This window comes from Dinoponera quadriceps, unplaced genomic scaffold, assembly GCF_001313825.1.
Source record: "Dinoponera quadriceps isolate SergipeBrazil2010 unplaced genomic scaffold, ASM131382v1 scaffold2723, whole genome shotgun sequence".
Classification (NCBI taxonomy): Eukaryota; Metazoa; Arthropoda; class Insecta; order Hymenoptera; family Formicidae; genus Dinoponera; species Dinoponera quadriceps.
In genome coordinates, this window is record NW_014556868.1 from 123,292 (window position 1) to 144,657 (window position 21,366).

The 21,366-nt window shown below is 46.1% G+C and overlaps 1 protein-coding gene across 1 annotated transcript in view; it reads left to right on the forward strand.

The window, feature by feature from the left end:
* Nucleotides 1-1,072: 1,072 nt before the first annotated feature.
* Nucleotides 1,073-21,366, forward strand: part of LOC106748334 (protein Wnt-1-like) — a 57,475-nt gene continuing 37,181 nt past the window's right edge. Inside the window, exons 1-2 of the mRNA XM_014626749.1 lie at nucleotides 1,073-1,356; nucleotides 4,297-5,361. Of these exons, the coding sequence (XP_014482235.1) occupies nucleotides 5,297-5,361 (65 nt within the window). The 5' untranslated portion in view covers nucleotides 1,073-1,356; nucleotides 4,297-5,296. The remainder of the gene's footprint in view (nucleotides 1,357-4,296; nucleotides 5,362-21,366) is intronic.

Consider the following 21,366-nt stretch of genomic DNA (forward strand, 5'->3'; position numbering starts at 1 on the left):
GCTATGCTTGATCGAAATTCGCGGATAAAATACATAACCCGACATCTTGTGAGAGATGTCAAGCACGAGACGTTCATCACTGCCCTGCTCCGTCGATAAATGTGCAAACGTCGTTTACCTTTCTTCGGCGAGTTGAAAGCAGAAAAGGTTCGAACTCCTCCAAATTGCCAGGACACGATGATGCGACTTTCTGATGCTGCGATGATCCCATGATTCGATGACGTGACACTTATCTCGGTACTTTCTGTAATAAATCACACATTGAGCATCGAATGGTCATAATATAACGGTCGCGCGATCCTCAACGCCTATATAACGCCTAAAATCGTGACAAAAGACGTCTGAAAGACTGGAAAATTTAGGAAATATAACGTTAAATTAATACATTCATCTTATCAACTATTTATAAAATAACTTGTAAAATAATCGAACCTAATGTTGACAAAATAAATATATATATAATATATTAATAATAAATATATTAATTTAACATTATACTTGTGTACTTTTTAACCTATATTTTCCATATTCCTACAGCATACTTTATCCAAGGAACGCCCTAAGAACGTCCTTACGATGTAAGACGTCTTCCGGACGTCTCTAGGACGTTTCTTGCTTCAGTGGATCTTTAGGACGATCCCTATCGCTGATTCAACGATATTTTATCGCTACAAACAAATGACACTTTGTCCTAGCATTCTCGATGACGAGCATCTACGAACATCGAATCGCCATAATGTGACGGTCGCGCGATACTTTGTCCGCCACCTCCAACGGGTCATTTCGCGAGATACTCACCCCGATGTTGATCCCTCGATATTTCACCATCATGAGCGACACTTTATTCCGGCACTCTCGATAACAATTCGATCCTGAAATTAATCCTGGGCCCGCCGAGATCGCGAGAAATACGAGAGGATTCGACGAACCCAAACCGCCGTGTTGCGATTCGTCACGTAAACTGAATATTACCAACCGTTACTAAATATCGCTACGTTCAAACCGTTTGAACGTGACGTCACACAAGCGCGCAACTTAGCGGTAGTTCGTGTCGTTCCGTGATCTATTTCGAACGCGGCTTCCGATCGCTCCGTGTTTGTCGCGTTTTTTTGCACGTCGACAGCGCGTTTCGAGTGCCGACGAGTGATCGAAGTTTCGAATCCGGCGACGGGTTATTGTTTCAGCGTGAAAATCGGCTCGAACGGATACGATTGAACGCGATATTTGTACTCGACAACCGGTGGCCGACTTTGCAACGAAAACATGGCGGTCGTTACGCAAAAACGGACAGAAACAGGAACGAACGTGTTCGCGGTTCCTCGATCGGGCTCGCACATCCAGGTCTTTCGTGCTTCGGTGAGTTATGCCGCTTTTTGTATCCGTGATTTTCTATGTATTTCGAGTGTCGATTAGTAGCTATGTTGTAGCTATGTTCTATATGTTGATTAGTAGCTTTGTGAAGAAAAGAGAGAAAGAGAGGGAGGGAAGGAGGGAGAGAGAGAGAGAGAGAGAGAAGGGTTGTATATACAGATATATATATATATAAAGTGTTCAACGCAATGCGTCAGGACCATCCGTCACATATTTGCAATTTAAGCCAATGTAAACAAAAAATAACACGTAAATTTTTGAGTTATTAATTAAAGAAGCTTCTCTACGTGGCCATTTTCAATAATTAATAACTCGAAATTTTGCTTGCTATTTGCAAAATGATACAGGACTTTTCTGCTCAGTTTAATATGCTCTATCTTTATCGAATGATTGGCCAACAAATTTCGGACACCCAATATATCGTGTGCTTTCGGAGCTTTACCAACCGTTGCACATTAATTCTCGCGTCGAGCCAGTAGATGGCACTGTTGTTTAGTTCGTAATGCATACAAGTGTAAATTTCATGGACGGATATATCGACGTAAATTTCAAACAGCCGACTTATCGGAACATTTAAATTCTATCGTAAAATCGCAGGATTAATTGTTATCATTGAGATATTACGCGATTTATATTTTGCCGGTGAAATATGCGAGAAGGTATTACGGTGTTGTACGATTGACGCGAGATGGACGCGCGATCATCGTATTTATTATTGTGTAATGTTTTATATGGTGTTTTTACATTTTGCATATCCATCGATATCGTAGAAATTGTCGCGTATTGTGAGAGAGAGAGATGTAAAACGTGAAATAATTTATTAGTTATTCAACTGACCGAAACGACTTCTCCGCGATATTTCGCGACTCGAAATATGCGTCTGTTTATATTTTATTTTTGCAATTTGAAAGTACTCATCTTTGCGGTAGAGTGACGAACAATGAACGTTTCGGTCTGTGCTACGAAATAGCCGGCTATTGTTTGAAAGAACATTCTATTATTTGATTAATCATTATCGCGTAATCGCTACAGGAAACTTTAAACACGTTTTCAATTACTTTCCGTATTGTGTTTGGAATGGACTGCGAAATACGACTGTTTTGGAAAATGTGAATATCATCTCGTTTCCAGGAAAATAAATATTACAGTGAATATCAATTCTACGTTTTACTGGCTATTATCGCGACTTTCTCGGCAATTTGACACGTATACGCGTTAACGAATTTTGTAACAATTTATATTATCGTAACGAGACCGGGAAAAGCAGGATAATTCTGGCGAATTGAGATATCGAATGAATTCGATCGCGCGGAAATGATCTTCGTTTATTCGTATTATCGTCGACCAAAATACAACGTTCGTCTTGTGATATTCATTTCAATGGCACTGTGAAAAATTCAACTTGTCCGCTACTACGGTCTTGTCTTTGCGGTGTTTTTATGATCAGTACGCGCGACGAGTTTACGTTCGCTTGACACGCGTGGAAACCTTGCCTCGAAACCTTGCCAAATTTCCCTCACAATCAATTGTTTCAATTGTTCTATTATGAATATTGACGTATCGTTAATTCGTTGAATTGTAGAAAGACATGAGAGATGGAAAGAGTGAGAGAGTGGGGGAGGGGGAGACACTACGCCTATATAAAGAAAGCCAAATACCGTTGACATAAATTAGCTTTGTACTACGGATACTATGGTGTATCATTATTGATTAAACAATCCTGTTCGTGACCGGCGCAACAAATCGATCTGAGGGAAAACGGGAATCTCCTATCTCTATCATTGTAACGACGAATCATTTAAGGAATGTTTACAATGTTTTCTATCTGTGTACGTATGTATGGCGCATTTCTCGGATAATGTTTAAACAAAATGTACATTTACAATATCGCCAGCGATATGTTTAATATTGCTTTCACATTTTCAACGTCACGAGTAACATTGGCGACGACGAGAATTTCCGGAAAAATCTCTCTCTCTTTCTCTTATCGGAGGAAAAATCAATCACCCGGGATTATTACGTCGTTAAAATCCGACGAAAATCGCGGAGCTCGAGCGATCCGTTAAAGGACTGTTACAATAGCCGTAAAGTATGCAGAAAGACATGAACAGTAAGGTAATTGACCAACTACAGTCGCGGATTAATCCTGGACAGCAAGAATCCAATTGATCAATTAGCCAAGGCCGGGAGCGTATAGAAAAAACTTAAACAGTAAGGAAATTAACCAATACAGTTGACTATTCTTAATACCGTAAGAAGAATAGTCGATTGTTATTGGTCAATTTGCTTGCTGCTTACGTTTTTCTATGTACCACTAGCCTTATTGCTTACGTCTTATTGCATACTTTACGACTATTGTAGATGACCCTTAACTGTCTAATGAGAAGATTTAGAATCGGATCCGATACCTGTTTTAATTTTTCATTTAATTAATATGCAAAATGGCCAAAAGAAGTAAATAATAAACTTCTTCTTCTATTTACTTATAGATGAAAGAAATGCAACAAAGTTTACTAACTCAATTAAAATAATTGACAGTAAAACGCTCTGAAAAACGTCTCGGCGTTCTGGGAGTCGACCGTGTGTCTCAAAACGAAGCGAGAATTACAAAAGTAAATTCACTAGATGTCGACCGATGAAATTACAAATATTCTAGTAAATTCGCCTACCCTTGTAATTTTCACTTCGTTTTGGAATACATAATCGACCCCCGGCATGTCAAGGCGTTTTTCCACGTGCTTCGCTGGAATTATTTCAAGTCAATTAATAAAATTATTATTTATTAAACTTTTGTTCACCTATAAATAAACAGAGGAATGAGACTCCATGTTATTATTGAAAATCCACCTTGCCATTGAAGAGTTAACACGTCGATACGCGATTGTTCTCGGAAACGAGCGTAAAGACACCCCTGTTCTCTTTCAGGCCGCCGTCATCGTGTCGGGATCATCGGGAGCGGCTCATCGACGAGCGGCCGACGGAGGAGAGGAGCCGCGCGATCGTCCGCCGCCTCATCTCGTGCTACAACGCGGAGAGACGAGGAGCCGAGAGCCCGGCCGAGAGGACGAATCGTGGCGGAGCGAGCGTACGCCGCTCGCACCGGCGATGGGACGGTGCGCCGAAATGCTTAATTAGCGCGAGTGGGGGCCTTCGGAGGCTCTTCGGCGACGCGACCAATCGGCGCGGCCGCGAGCGCACGATGTCTCCGCCCATCGTGAGAGCCCCGTTGCCCTTTCCGCGTGACTACCGGCCACAGTTCGTACGCGAGCGTTCACGGAGCGTCATTTCGTGTACGCGTCGAGACGCGCGCGCGTCCTCACGTCGCCTCGCCACCGCTGACCCGCCGCGACACTCTCTTCGCGCGAACGCCAGCAGCCGTTCGAATCGCCGACGCGACGTCCGTTAATCTTCCCCTCGCTCTTTCGTCCTCGAGAGATCGATCAGATCCGCGCGAGATTCGGCGGCCCTCCCGACACGCGTCTTTCGGCGTCGCCGGAAACATGTAAAAACGCGACAGCGGAGAGAGAGAGAGAGCGAATAGCAGACGCGGGGAAGGAACTTTCGCGGCGTCAGGGCGAGAACGCCAGGTAGCGCACCGCGACGTTGCCGCGGTATCGGCGGTCCGCGATCGCGAGAGATCGTTCGATCTATCGTACTCCCGGCCGTTCGCCGCGCGCTCGTCGACGATATTTTCTCTATCCCGGGGAAACGTGCGATGCGAATCGTCGTCGTCGTGCGAGCCGATCGTCGGCGCATGTAAGAATGCGTGGCTGAGGGGGAGAAGGGAGCGTGTACGCGCCGCGTAACCTGCTCTCCGTCCGTCCGTCGCGCTTCCACGAGGGGGATTCGACTGGGGAGATTCGGCGGCTCTCTCGGCCGAAGAAGAGGACTCCGCACGCCGGGAACGCACGCACGCTCTCACGTCATGTCGACGGGCTACCTGCTCCTGCTGATCGTCGTGTGGCAAAGCGGCGCGCAAGCCAACTGGTGGTGAGTCCCCCGGGTGAATGGCCCGGGTTTGTTGTCGTTCGTTGTCAGTGTCATTTTCACCGAGCGGAATCGAGGAGCGGGACTTTTTGTTTAAACGCCGTCATTTAGCGCCAAATATGGCCACCCGAGCGAGCACGATCGGTGTCATTCTCTCTCTCTTTCTCTCTCGTGCGAGAGAACGCGCGCGTCGATCGGCCGCGCGGGTGTGCGCGGTTTTATCCTCGCCGGCGAGCACATCGGCTGAGCGACTACTTCACTTTTGTTATGCTATGACACGAGGTCAATAGACGCGGAGATACGTCAAAAAGCCGGCCTGGTTTCTCTTCTGGGCGCCGCTTGTTTTGTACGGTTTCTTGGATTCCCCGTTGTACGCATGTATTTGGAAGGACGATATATGTTTCAGGATGTAGGGACGCAGGGATGAGTGTAATTGCATTCGAGTACGACAAGATTCGCTAATCACGTGTCCTACGCATCTCGGTTCCGCTTGTAAATGACGAACTTTGGGGGGAGATTGCGAGTATTTGTTTTTCTCTTCACACTCGCGGAGATTCGCCCGCGGATAGCCGATTAAGAACATGAGTCATTATTAATAATGATGAGTATAGGATTCCTACCTAGGATTTCAGTCAGGGAGAGGGGGAACTTATTTTTATACGAAATTTATTAATGTGTTTATGTCAAAGCCAGTCTTCGTGGATCTTCAGTGAACTGTTTTGATATTTCTTCTTCCAGCTTCTTTCTTTTCGCGAGCACCATTTTTCTGTGTATTAACATACTTAGCATACTTAGTACACTGAAGCGATTTTCTGACATTGTTCACCGCAACCAGGTTTACTCCTTTCCCAATATACTGAAAGACCTTTCAACGATGCTCGTTATGTTTAGTTGAGTTGAGAAACGTTGCTGGTGAAATTTTCATTACATTCATTTTCATAAAATATTACTAATATTTTGTTATTAATTTTTAATTACAGAACATGTACTGTAGCTTTTGGTAGAACGTAGATTATCAGATATATAAGTCACATTTTTTTTTACTTTTATGACTTTCACAATTTAATTGTTTCCTTTGCTCAAAATTTGGGGAGGGGGTAGTAAGCTCCCCGTTCTCCCTTGGAAATTCTAAAGTTCTCAAAAATTCGAAAAAAATGAATAATGTACCGAATGATATCGTTTTCCTCTTCGAGATCGCGAGGGCAAGTTTGCTCGACGAATTCATAGATTTACGATATTGTTAACCGCTCCGATCGGGAAACGCGCGGAAGCTCCTGAAAGCGTCGTCGTCGTCTCTATCTGCGGTAATTTCCTCCGGGAGTCAGAGCAAACTCGGCCCGGTTTCTCTCTTTATCCGAGAACTTGGTCGTTTGCGACCGGCGGACCGGCTAAACAAATGCGCTCTCCGCAATATCCAATATAGGCGAGTTTCGGACAGTCGATTATTTTTATTGACACACACATACACCGGCGTTTTCCGCGTCGGCCGTGTGCAACGCGCCGCAGATACATCGCACAACGAGCGGACCGCCCGCGGGGAATACGTCGTCTTCGTCGTCATCGTTGTTGAATCGCCGGCTTTCTTCCTGATTATCTGAGCGTCCCGAAAGCATTCTTTGAGATAACAACGTGCGTGCGAATTCAAAGTATACAATCAACGAGTTATTATGCTATATTACGTTAAACGCGCCACTCGACCGAGGTTCAAAGTTCAAGGTTCAAGTTTCAGCGGTTCAAGGGTTCAGTTCGCGTGTGAGAAATTTTTCCGGCTATTGCAGGCGATCCTGTAGTCGCGGGATATTTTTTTCACCTCGATTTGACGTTCCTTCGTCTTGAGCGACTACTCAGTCAATTGTTCTCGAATTGTTCCACTCATTATGCAGTGTCGCCACATTTTCATAAATAACGCACCAAGTAATAAATATTTCATTTCAATTTCAATTTCGATATTCAATTTTGAGTGTAGAATCGAATTGGGCGACACTTTGACGAATGTAATCGTCAAGTTTTCAATTTAAAATATTGATTATCAACAAAGTTATTGTACAAAATATAAATAGGGGGTCATAATACCTTCTCCTATATTTAAAAATTTATTTCACAGATTTAAATCTTATTTCTGTGCACAAATGATTCCATAAGCCTTATATCCCACAAATAAATTGTTACGTATTTTTTTCTCAGCACAATCTCAACCTAGTTTTAACGCAGACGAGTGTTTTCGGTCGCGACGACAGAGTTATCGTTTCTCGTCACCGAGTTATCGTTTGGTCCGCATTCTGTTGCACGAATTGCGATTATTTTTCCGTGCATAATGGGCGAAACAATCCCCTTCGATCAGGCGGGGGCCGCGAGCGAGATCGGAGAGAAGCCCCGACGGGGTAATAGTTATTACGTGAGCGCACGGTGGAGGCGGTACACTTGTATATATATAAGCAACGTGACAATGTGTCCTTGCGATTTCTAAATGAACTACGATCGCTTCCCGACCTCACACGATCCCCGGATATGATTTTCTATCTTAGACGACGGTTCGTCGGCGGCGAACTAGTTGCCGCCACGGTGATTAATCGCCCGTTATACGCACGCGTGGCGAATCCTTCGATTAGGGTCACCAATACCCCGACACACCGTCGAGTATCGTCCGTTTTTCTTCCTTCTTCAACATCGATATCGGTTTACTGTTGGATAAAGGAGACGCTTCGTGTAACGCGCGGTGACGGATACTTCGCATACGCAGAAACGTTCTTTGTGTCCTAAGTGCGATTTATGGACGAGGTTCGAGTCCGTCTCTCGGAATTATTGAATATATCTTAGGTATCTATCTAATTTTAGTATTTCCAATTAATTTAGTGTCATGTGCAACATCTACCGATATCTTTTTAACAGCACGAGGATGGAGAAACGAATGAGAGAAATATTGAGTTACTTCGAAGAGATTAGAAATCGAGCCATATGTCTTATAAATTAGCAGGACAGAATAAGTAGAACTAATTTCAACTAATATTTTTATCCGTTGCTCATTTGTCGCTGATAAGTTTTCGAGCAACCATGAGCAACGAATTTTTTTCCTTTGGTAATATTTTAGCAATAAATCAGCAACAACTAAAAATATTTGTTGAAATTGATTCTGCTTATTTTGTTCCGCCAACTTATAAGACGGGGCCGATTGTCCCCTGCGTCTCGCTTTGACATTATAATCATTGATTTTATATCATATGTGTCTCTCGTTCTATATATTATATTTTACATTTCGTTTTACTTTCGTATCTTCCCCACATCCGGGCCATTGCTCCTTTTAAATAAGAAATACGCTACTCGGCGTGATCGCCCGATTATTTAGCTATCGACGAGCGCGTCGTGCTGATCATTTTTATCCAGCGGGGGAATGCCGATAACGTCTTGGCTATCGGCTATCATTAAAGAGTAGCCTATCGACTAAATTGAGGAATATCCCCCCGGAGAGCCGGTTAACCCTTATCCGATCGTGAGAGCTAACGACGCGCGCGCGAACCTGCGATGCGCGCCGACGATATCAATCGGCGAAATTATCATCATCTGCTGGTTCTTAAGATGTCGTAATTACGGTGCTATCATCTGCCCACCGCAATCGCGAGATACGTCCGAGAGTGAATCGCACGATTTCCCTTGTACAAAGTCCGCCTTATAAAATGAGCTATAAACTCGCAACAGAATTCAGAATGGAATTCTATTTGTGAAAAAAAAATCTCGAGAATCTGCGAATTGCGTTTACTAATGCATTCGTGCACGTATACATATATAGGATGAATGAAGAAACACTTTCGAACTCGATTGTATTCTGCGATCGACTGATTCACGCGAAAAATGACGAAACGGTTGAACAACAGCACGACTGAATTCATCACAGTGTCCCCCTCGAGAACAAAATTGACTCCTTTTGGCATTTCTCGCGCGAATCAAACGGTTGCGAAATAATTAAAAAAAAATAATAATTATTATTATTATTATTTATACAAGTAAATGAGAAAAATAAATGGGATGGGAAGCTTCCCCGGATGCCATCTTATATAAATCTTCGAGCGTTCTTTTTTGTATTACACGGTGCATAAAATTGCAGATAGAATCCTGTCGTTCAAAGTGGGATTGATATCGCGGATATCGCGGAGTTTATTCTTCATTGTCACGCGCACGTGCATTGTCTCGCACAGATTCTGTCTTTGCAGTTTTTCTCAGATGGATAGTTACGATAGCACGATCGTGTCCACACGTTTCACGCGTTGCTCCGCATCTTATATCGCGCATTGTACATCGGAAAAGCGTATTTTCGAGCTTCCGTTTCTCGCCCTCAGTCGTGCGCGAGCACCACTACCTCCACCACCCTTGACATCGTCGTCGTCGTCCTAATTCAGGGGCGGCCACGAGCACGAGCATTTCGCTTTTTAATGAGGTTCAACGAGAGGGCCTCCTTTCTTATTCACAGCTTTTGTTTACCATCTCGAGCGACTCTCGATTTATCGATCTCGCGCTCTTTCGCCTCCGCGCCCGTAGAATCTAACGTGCTTTGGAATTAGACGCGCACCCTCGACTTCCTCGCGGCTTATCCGGCGAAGGGAGAAACTGAACGATTTATTGCTCTTCTCTTTCTTTCTCTTTCTGCCCCCTCTCTCTCTCTCTCTCTGTGCGCGGACTTGTCAATAAAATTCTACGTGCGCAGTCTGCGACATCTTTAATTTTATTATATAATAAATCCACTCTGAAACTTTATCGGCTCTCCGCCGTGTCAGTTTTGCGGAAAGCGAGATCAATCGCGGTGCGCCTACGTTGCGAAACGTGCGGAACAGAAGAAATGTTATTAGCGGAATCACAGTGATTGCAGCGATATCAATTACGCGCAATATTGCACCGAGAAATACGTAATTCGACGAGAGAACTGACGCACAGTATCGAGTAATGTTTCCGGTTCTTACCCGCGAGCAGTTGGCGGATGAAGGGTTACGGAGACGTAGATCCGATCGATCGGTGTTTACGTGTGCTATAGTTTTAAAGCTTTGGAATAGAACCGTTTTTTCCCAGTTCTTCCGGAGTTCTTCGATTTCTATTCCCGAAGGTCGAAAGTTTGAGAAGAATTCACGTTCGGCTAAAACTCGTCACATTTACTTTTTTCTGTAAAGAACATTCACAGAGTGTCCGACGCAAGGCGGATCATCCGTCACATACTTGTAATTTATGTCAATGTGAAGGAAGAAATTCTCTTCCATTTTGGAAATAATACACCAAATTTCTGATACTGAAATATCTTACTACACTTACTATACTTAAATTATAACAAAAATAATCTAATTTACCGGTACATCACATACTCTTAGTCGTAGTTGCTAAGAAAAAATGGCGCCTTGCTCGTATGATTCAGAGAGTCAATCAAACCGATCCTGTTCAATATCACTTTTCTATTTATAACTTCACCGTGCTCGAATCCTCCCCCGTCGTTGTCATCGTCGACGATTGGCGATCGTGACGAGAGCGCGACTGGTTCGCGAGAGAGACGCTCGTTGTCGAGGAACATTATTCGGCGACGATCTGGAGCATGACAAAGACGACGTCGCTGTCTTTTGAGACGTCACGATCTCCATAAAGAAGCAGAAAGAGCGCGGCCATAAACCAACATGCGCGTGCACACGAGGCGGGAAGAGGTGGAGAGAGGCGGAGAGGAGAGGAGGGGAGCAACCGCGAGAGGAGAAAGAGAAAAAGGAGAGCAGAGAGAGAGAGAGAGAGAGATACGCGCCGCTACGCGTCGCCCGGGTAGATTTAATAAAAGCATCTTTATTGCCAAACGCGAATCTCGTTATAGTTGCACGCGCACATCGTCTTTACGACGAGCGATTAAAATTGGTATTAACACTCCGCGTTTCTGCGATAATCCCGTCTCCGTCGGCGTCGGCAGGCCGCTGCCGCGGCCATTACGGTGCCTCCTGAAACGACCTGGAACGACGGTCAGGCTGCCCCGGGGTCCCGAATGACGATTTCAGGACCATGCGCTTTATTTCGCGGTGTTCCCTCGTGCTTTTATCGGACCGACGCCGGCTGACGGCCGGGGCGATGTCGTCGTCGTCGTCGTAAGCGTCGCCTATGAGACCGGCGAAAGTCCTTCCGCTTTAACGCACGATCGTAACGCGATGATGCGCGGTAATGTTTCGAATACGATCGATGTACTGGGTGGGCCGGAAACCGCGATCGAAAAGCGGGCCAGATATCTCTGGTGGTTTTCGGGAAAAAGAGCGCGAATACGGAGTATGTTTCCTCTCACAAAGCTTCGATTCCCGTTAAATCGAGTTCACCCGGATTAATCGCGGAGACGAGTTTTTTTTTATTTTTCGGGCGACAGGCGAAACAGACTGTGACGCGCGTCGCATCGAGAGGAACTCGCTCGGCACTACCAATTTGTTCCTCTCGCCCTTCTCGGCTCGAAGGATCACCGTGTTCGCCATGAATCCACCCTGTATAGCACGCAGAGGGTGGGAAAAGGTACAGCTTTTACGGAGCGCGTTCACGCCAGTGCGTCGTATCGCGGAGCGTCGGGACGCGCCACTCGGAGTACCCGAACCGGCGCTCGCGCGCGCGCGCGTATCTCACGAGATTCAATGACGGGATAAAGGCGCACGATCTCGTCGTTATGTGTTTGCGCGCGAACGCGGGACTGCTTTATAGGAGCGACGGGCGTCGCGTCGTACGTTTAGTCACTACACCCGTGGGGCGGTGGTCGTCGTCGTCTCGTATTTTTTTTATAAGCCCCATATAAAAAGTAGCGTAATATATGACCCGGCCGTCTCGTAAAAATAAACGGCATCGCCGCCGATAACGTGTTCCCCTTCGGCGCGACGTGTCATCCCCTCGCGCGAGGGCACCCCGGCATCATCCGCGCCGCACCGTATATGTTGGATGCCGGAGGGTAGGAAAAATTAGGATTACCGGGTACTTTGTTAATTCGATATCGCGACATATAACGTAATATTTTCACACTGCGACGATACTATATCGGCGGCGGACCGTAAAGTGTTTCAACCCTTTCACCGTCGTCGACTTTTGCATCTCGCGATCAGTCGATCCTTGGTTAAGAGATACAATTTGATCTATCGCTTAAGGGTAACACTCAGGATCTTGTGAAGATCATAATAACGGAACGGCATCGCGATCGATCCAAGTCTGTTCCCTAATCTGTCTCGCTCACACGGAACTCGCGGCATCGCTTTCATTACGCGACCGTCCTATGTTCTCCGTGGGATCGAGGAGGAGGTACCGCCGAAAATCCTCGCGGTGCCTCGATAATAACCTCGTGGTGCGCGTTGGGAACCCGGCCGGGATCATCGGACGGCGGGGCAACGGAACCGGGGGCCTCGGTGGCGCGCGGCAAAAACCTAATAGCATCCTGTTTTGTTTAGTATTTCTCATTTTATGTCGAGAGCGCGCGAGCGAGAGAAAGGACACGCGAGTGTACGAAAGAGAGACAGAGGGAGGGGGATAGGGGAGAGGAATAGGAGAAGGAACAGGAGGAAGGAGAAAGAGAGAGATGTGCAGCATCCTTCTCTGGAGCCCCTCTCGGCCGTCTTTTCCTCTCGCTCGAAGAATCTCCGACAAAGGAAACCGCCGCGAGCTTTGGTAGCATGCCTTCGGGACTCCTTTGGCAATGTTTCCCTGGAGCCCGAGATATATTGTCATAACGAAGAGGCCGGGTTAGGCTACAAGATATTTTTCTTTTGGTCCTCCGCCTCATCTTCCTTTTTTTCGCGTTTTTCTTTCTCTCTATCGCTCGCCCTCGTCCACTTTCCGGCCTTACAAAATCGCCTCCTTTCATTATGTGCGAAACTCTGCTTCTTTTCTGGAGATACAACCGCAGCCTTGATACACGGATTACTCCCGAGTAATACGGTATATTCAGGACCGGCCCAAAGCGCGAGAGAGAGAGAGAGAGAGAGAGGGAGAAAGAGAGGGAAAGAGGGAGGACATTACCCCGTGTCTAGCTCTCGTAAACTGAATTTCCTCGCGTGCGCGAGGATACGCGAGATAAGTTCGAGAGAGCCGGTGCACACTGTGCACTGGCAGGACGGTGTATTGAAATTACATGCGAGCAGATCATGAATGCCACGCGGGAAATTAATTACCGTTACCGCCGGGGAGATATCAGAACGCGCTTCGTGTGAACGATCGCTTTAAATATTTAAAACGTGCACGAGAGAGCGCCGAGTCGGCGGAAAAATTAAATTCGTTGCGCATCGAGCCGGCTTATGAAGTATAGTGAATATAATACAGTGAAATAAGTACATCGATGAAATAAATATCCAATAAATGTTCCGACGCGAAAATGGCGAATATTGATCAGCTTGGAGCATTCGCAGTCGCGTAAGCTGCTTATTAGTCGGAAATGTCAGTCATTTTTAACAGCGACGTGAATGCAGCACGTCAGACCGGGCTCCATTGTGAAATATCTCACGTATAGAAGCAAATCTATAAAGAACGAAAGAAAAAACGAGAAAGCTAATCACCGCTCGGTAACACGGGTATTTCGTTAGCGCGACTTTGTTCCTCCCGAAACACAGCAGCGTTGCCGGCCAATCAGATTTCACGGAAATACCCGGCTCGAGTGCTCCCTCCGTCGTTATTGTTGGTCTCTCTTCCTCTCTTTCTCTCTTTGCGTGTGTATTTTTTTTTACAATAACACTCATTTCCTCTAGCCGGCGCAATTTTTTCCTTGGGTCTGTACGAGCCGGCCGGTTCGTTATTTGCGCTCGCTTTCGCGATCGCGCGCTCATTGTTCCCGGGCGTATGCCCCGGTAACGTTTTTTTTACGCGGTGCGTAATTAACCGCGCAAATGTTCATATTCATCCCCGGAACAATAACCTTGTTAGCTCGCGGTCGACTCGCAACTCCATAGAATGTGCGCTGCCCCGAAGGCACAGGTGTGCGCGAGCGCAATCGCATTCGCACGATTGACGGTAGTGTGTGGATTGATAAATATCGAAAACGCGCTGGAGCGCCCGGCGTTTCCAGCCCGGTCGTGCGTAGCGTCCCGATTTTCGCGGGATATCCCGATCTTCGGTTCTCGTTAGAGGCGTCCCGACAAAATCCTGAACTGGACGTCATTTGTCCCGATTTTTCATTTAATGAAAAATAAATGATGCGAAATATAATGATAAATCGGAGCAAAATACATAAAAATCTTCTTAAACTGCGAGTGTTGCCAATAGACGTCAAATGAAAGGTCCTGCTGTGTTCAAACAGCTTTCTAAAGGCGACGTTAACACTCTTCGGATGCGAACAGCACCTTCTGGCTTTATCTGGGATTATAGAAAATGTCAAAACAGAATTGCAAGTTAAAGTTAATTATCCAGTTACGTGTGAAGAATTTCACCGACATGTACTGAAGAATAAAATACGCTGAGATGTGCGAAGTCAATAAAATATAATTTCAAACTTTGAAATACTTCACATACTTTTATAATTAGGAATTGATTAAAGAAAACATTTGTTTCTTTTTAATTAAACAAATCTTACTTTCTTTTAGTTTTTTTTAACATAATATAGAAAGTTATGTTCCATTGATTATTCCTTGATTTTATCTCATGAATTTTATCAGTTTGTTTTCATATATAAACTAATGGTTGTTTATATTAAAACACAGTAGAAAATTATGTTCAGTTGATCAATCATGATATAATAACGAATGAACATTTTATTTACCCACCTTTGTCTAGTTTATTTAATTTTCTATAAAAATTCCCGATTTTTAACGTCGATATTGCGTAATTGGCTGATCAAGAGTTGGCCATCTTACTCGTGCGCGCGAAAATTCACGATCCCGCGAATCAGATCCTAACGCAGCTCCGGTCTTCTCGTCCGCGATCCTTGCTTGCGAAAGGACTCACGCACGCTTTCGAGATAATCGAAGGCACGCCGAAGGCCTCACCGCCATCACTCTCTCGCCGGGAGATATATCGGAAAAGCATCGTATGTACTTGCATCTTCGGCTCGTCGTGCTCTGCAGACTATAGATAGACTATCGGCGACGCACACTTGTTGAACGCGTGGTTTATCTTGGCCTATAGATCACTCAGAGTCTACCGAGTCTTCCCCGGTAGCGAGACTCTTCCGCCCCCTCCCTCGCTTCTTGAATTCACCTCTTCTCTCTCTCTCTCTCTCTCTCTCTCTCTCTCTCTCTCTCTCTCTCTCTCTTTCGTCTCCTCGCTCGCGAAGATCATTCGCGAAGATACAATTGCGGTTAACGTGACATTATTCATGTCCGAACCATGCGCCGGTATCTCGCGACCGATTCGGTTACTTTCATCTATGAGATGAGAGAGAGAGAGAGAGAGAGAGAAAGAAAAGGAGTTGATTTCCGACAAAGAGCGACGTTCGTTTCGCGATAACCGTTGACTGAAAAATGAATGTACGGTAACCTCCGCTTGCAATTCGCCGGAAAAAAACTCACGGAATTTCGCGACGAGCGGATGGAGCATGGCGGTGACGATGATTCGACTCCACAGCCCCGACGAAACGGAGAAAGAGAGAGAGAGAGAGAGAGAGAAAGAGAGAGGGAGGAGTTCTCTGCTCGCGTCCCGTCTCCCTCTCTCTCTTCCTCGCTCTTCGTTCCCTGTATTATTCAGGTCGCCATTATTGGACCCCTTGGTCCGGCTGTGCGACACGCTCGCCCCCGCGGGACGACGCAATTGCATCTGCTCGGAATGAGAGAGAGAGAGAGGGAGTGAGAAGGAGGTAGGGAAGGAGGGAGGACGGAGGGGTGGGACCACTATCGTCGCGTATCGTAGCCGAAGGAGAGAGAGGATACCGTTGGGCGTTTAACCCCTCGATGCGGACTCCGGATCTAGTTACTTAAGTTCGGCGCTTGTGCAAATAAAAGGAGGAGCGTAATTTATGGCCGGCGAGATATCGGGAGACGTAGGGCCGTAAGAGAGAAGGGGTGAGAGACAGACACAGAGAGAGAGAGAGAGAGAGAGAGAAGGGAGGTGGTGGCGGCAGTCGGGGCTGAAGTAGCCGGTGGACGGAATAAAAATGAAACGCGCGCGCGGGAGTCATTGATCTGGATGGGATAGACGGAAGAGAGAGAGAGAGAGAGAGAGAGACGGAAGCATGGATCGCGGAATCTCGATCCTTGTTTCCTCAAGGCTGGAATTATTATCGACGATCCACCCTCGGAGGTGAGCGACGTCCGAATCGCGAAAAGGACGTATCGGTCTCTACCGTATACGCGTTACAAAGTTAAAGTTTCGCGTCATACGAACGTTTCAGATGACAGATCTAAATAACGTATCACCGGTGTCGGGGCTCGTTCGGTGTAGCCGTTCAACACGAGGGTGAAGTATAAAAAAAGGTAAACTAAGTTTCTGTCGCGTGAATCGTGTCGGCGATTGTATACAGCGACAAAATAATGCTCTCTCCTTCTTTCTCTTTATCCCTCTCTCTCTCTCTCTCTTTCTCTCATCGCGATACTTCGAGCGTTTCCAACTCTTTGGAACGCTCGGTGGAAAGTTTTCCACACGCGACGTCCGTCGTGAACACAACCGGGCCGTCCTTCGCGTATCGCGTATCCAGAGTTTAACGTTATCCCGTCGCGTTTTGCGTTAACGGGACGCGCGCAAATCAGCCACGAGAGTCGCGTACGCGATCGGGGGGCGGCGGAGGGAGCGAGCGGGACTGGAGGGTGGGAGGGAGCGAGAGGGAGAGAGAGAAAATCGTCGAGAGTCGCTATCCCGTGGCCTGACATAAATTAGTCGTGGCTTAAATCCCGGTCTAATCCATCATAAATAACTCCGTGCAGATGCGTGTACATGCGTACGCATGGGGATTCCGTCCCCTAAATTATTTCGAAAAGATCGCGACCCACGTGCTGCCGCCGCTGCGCATCGTCGGCCGCGTGCACACACGCGCGCGCGTGCACGTCCGAATAGCGCTTAACCACCTGCCAAATGCGCGAGACATTTTTTAATCCTTGTTGACGATTCTGCCTTTTTTCCTTTCTCTCTCTCTCTCTCTCTCTCTCCATTTTTTCCATGCAGATGGTCACTCGACGGTCGCGTGCGAGCTTGTCCGGAAAAATTGCGTCTCCATTAACATCTCACTTCTCTCTGTGTATTGAATATTTAATTGACTCCTCTTTAAAACTGCGTAACAAGCGTGTAATTCAAATAAAATTGACATAATCTAAGTAAAAATGTGCTAAGGAGTATTGGAGTAATTATTTACTTGAATCTAACATTTTTCTCTGTACACCAAAATTTGATTAATATATGTTTGATTGTTGCAACTAAAAAATTTGGTGGTCATACATTAATCAGATTTTGCTACTTGTCACCAAATCGTTCTTTCACTGTCACGCTCAACTTGTTTACGCGATACACAGACGAGAAAAATCTGAAGTTTTAGAAATCAAATTCCCCGAGCGCATTTTCGTGCCTGGGCAATTCTCGCGATCCCCCGCGCTCGATTCGATTCTCGAGAAGCATTTGCGAGGATAAAATCCGCACGGGACGGCCACGCTCGAAGTAGTAACGGTGTAACTGAATAAAAGATGCATCTTCGGAACGTGGGTGCGAATTCAAATCGCCAATAATAAATGTTAAACAGCCCCATCCGAGCTGCGTCTCGAAGTCATAACCGCGTCGCCACAATATACGCCGGGGTCCCAAATCTTCAATATTAATGGGCAAGTTAGTAGACACCCTCTCCCCCCTCTTCGCCCAATGACGTCGATGATGGTCGACCAGCGCGCATGCACATACGCCCTGTGTGCACGCTCTGCATGCGTGTCACGATATTTTTACATGGAAATGTACACACGGTGCACCCTGCACTCGGAGGTTAGAACCTTCGCAGCGAAAGTCCCTCGGTGTTGTATCTCGAGTCGCGCGAATAAGCTTCGACCAAGCGTCGTAATTAGTTTCTCGTGTGAAAATCGAGTTTAATTTTTCAAAATCAAGTTCAGTTTCTCGTGAAAGGTCAGGTTTAATTTTTCACGTTGGAATTTCTCGACAAAATCAAGCTTAACTTTTCCTCTGCCATTACCCTCCTTTTTAAATATTTAAATATGGAATATTTCAGCCCGTATTCTCAACTTACTTTCAGCGGTAAAAGCGCCTTAAGTGTGGCCTCTCAGGCACTTTTATCAATAAAGTGAGTTGAGTTATTGAAAATAAAAAATTAAAGGATTAAATGATGTCTAGATGAACTCCTGGCGAAAACAGCGACTACCCATTTTTTCCGAATATTCGCGAAAAGAATCGATGAACCGCCTATTAATCAGGAACACAAGTTAATTAAGAGTAAGAATACAATAACGCGAGTAAATATAAAAATATAAAAATATAAAATATAAAAATATAAAAGAAAAAATATAAAAAATTCAAAATTCTTCTATACGATAGCGCTATATGATAAAAACGTCAGAAAAAAATAGTCAATCATTGCGATATTCAGCTTCTTGTAACCAATTTTTGTCAAGCGATTAGAAGAAGGACCAAAGCCAAACGCAGTACGAACACGAGTTAATCAATAATTACGTCATTAATCACGACGAGTTCACATCAGATTATTCCGCGTTGTGAAACACTTCACGCGCGCGAATATTTAAAACATAATTTAAGATCCTAATCATTGAAGCAATAATTTCCGGAATAATCGAAGAAACAAGAAATAAGTCGCGACTAGATCCGACGCAAGTCCGGAAGTGCAGGCCAACATATGTCGGATACATTGTCGTCGGCGTTCAGCAGTGCCTTTTAATTAAGAAAGCGAGCAGCCGCGCGCGTTTCACCGAACGACTTGGTTAATCCGCCGGCGATCCCGCGATCGTTGAAAGGTTGCCGTTTCCTTTCGCGCCGCGTTTCATCGGCCGCCGATCGCTTATCAGGCCCTGGCGCATAATCCAATCGATAACTGCGCGTTACTTAATTACTCGTTTCCGCTGCTGCACTGAGTCGCGGTGTGTACGAGCGCGCGATCAATTAATAATATCTGACTTGCTCGCGTAGCCGGCATTTCTCCGCGGCGGTAATAACATCTCGTGTAACACTCGTAGCTATTAAAACTCGCTCCTTCTCTCTCTCTCTCTCTCTTTCTCTTGGCGAAGAGGCAATCGCGCAAACTCCATTACCGCGCGCGATGCGACCCGTATAACGTTTCCCGCTATACATCGCTAGCGCGCCAACCTTAATCGGCCACAAAATTTATATTAAAACATCTGTTGGTTGACTGCTCTCACTCTTTCTCCCTCACTCCTCCTGTCTCCATCTGTCTATTTTTCCCCCGTAAAAGCTCGTAAACCTGCGTTGCGTAAAAAGCGACGATCGACAAATTCTCCTCGAGAGCGCTCGACTCGACACAGATTTTTTCGATGCTTCGTTCTTTTTTTTTAACGAAAGTAACGAGACAGGCTGGTTTGTTTTCTGAAACTCTTTGATCGCAAGGAAATGTTTATATATTTATTAATTTTATTTTTGATTTTATTCGTCTCTTGACACTCTCGTGGGAAGAATGTCCATCGGTTTTTCGAGATCGGGGTCAAATCTCATTTTTTGCTTTTGCTATTTGTCTCATGCATAATTTTATGAGACTTTTTGCATCTGTCTATGTTATAGCAAACATTTGTGCGCATCCATTGCATTAAGCAGATCTTGAATCTGACATTTCTTACCAGTTTTATGAAAGTTTCCGCCTGTCAAGAGTGGATCGTCGTTAATAACTCCAGATGACCACTGTTATCCCGTTTTATCCTAATTAATAATGACAGATATGTTGGATTACGGGGGCCCCACCGTAAGAGATTGCAAGTGGAAATAAGCGTAGAAGAAAGGAGCGGAAGTTACTCGTGGCTCGACTCGATACATGATCCGAAGATCATTAGATTTCTTCGACTCGTTCGAGAAACTACCGTTCGCGTTCGACGGGAAGCCGCACGGGAGAACTCCATCACGATTGCGCGGAGTTGTAAAAAAATCGGTCTCCGCTCCCTCGGAGATAAAGAAGGATGCAATCTCGAAGCTCGGTTTCGCGATCGCGCCTCCGCGACTTCCTGCCGGCCGAGCCGGAGCGCGCGGCCGGCTTGGCGAGCACGAAGAAATCGAGAGGGTGCGCGACGGGAGAACGCGAGAGCGAGATGAGCGAGGAAGGATAACGGCTGTCGTGTCGTCGCTTTCCCGTCGTCTAGTGTCCGTCCTACGCGTCCTACCTTTCCTCCTTCGTAGTCCGAATGTTTCCGCGGTATCGTTGCGAAAGGAATGAAGAAACGGACGGAAGGACGGAAGAGCGAAGGAAAGAAGGAAAAAAGAGAGAGAAAGAGGGAGGGTGGGTGAATCGCGGTAACTGGGGCGTAATGCGCGCGGAGCCACGAGTGGAGAGGACCGAAATGGAGAGCACTCTCGATTTGCCGGTGGCTCGATCTTCCCCCGTCCGTCCGACCGACCGACCTTTTGTCAGGAGCAAGTTTCTCGTAGAAAAAGGGGGTACACCACGATGGAGGCGGCGTATAAGAGGGCGGGAGGTGTACGACGCAGAGAGAAGAGAAGAGCAGCGGCGGCGGCGGCGGCAGCTAGCGGGGGTGGGAAAAATGGCGAATCTCGCTAACAAGCTTTCGAGAAAGCTTGTGGGAAACAAGCTCGAGGCTGGTTTCGTAGCTCGAGTGTACTCGAGCGGAGAAAAGCCGAGCGTGCACGCGCGTGTACTCTCTGTCTCTCTCTTCTTTCCTCCTTTTTTCTCCTCTCTTTCTCTCTCTCTCTTTTTTTTATGTTATTCTTTACTCTCTCGCATTCTTTCTTTCCCTCCTTCTCTCTCTCTCTCCTCTCCTCTCCGGACTCTCTCTATCGTTCTCTGTTCTCTCTCCTCTCGCTCTCCCGCGCATTCTTTTTCGCGTAACGCACACGCGCTGCTGCCCGACGCTCGAGCGTCCTCGAGCGCTCCACCCTTTACACCGCGATGTTCTCTCGAAAATCCAACCCTTTTTCGGCCCGTCCGACCAATGAGTG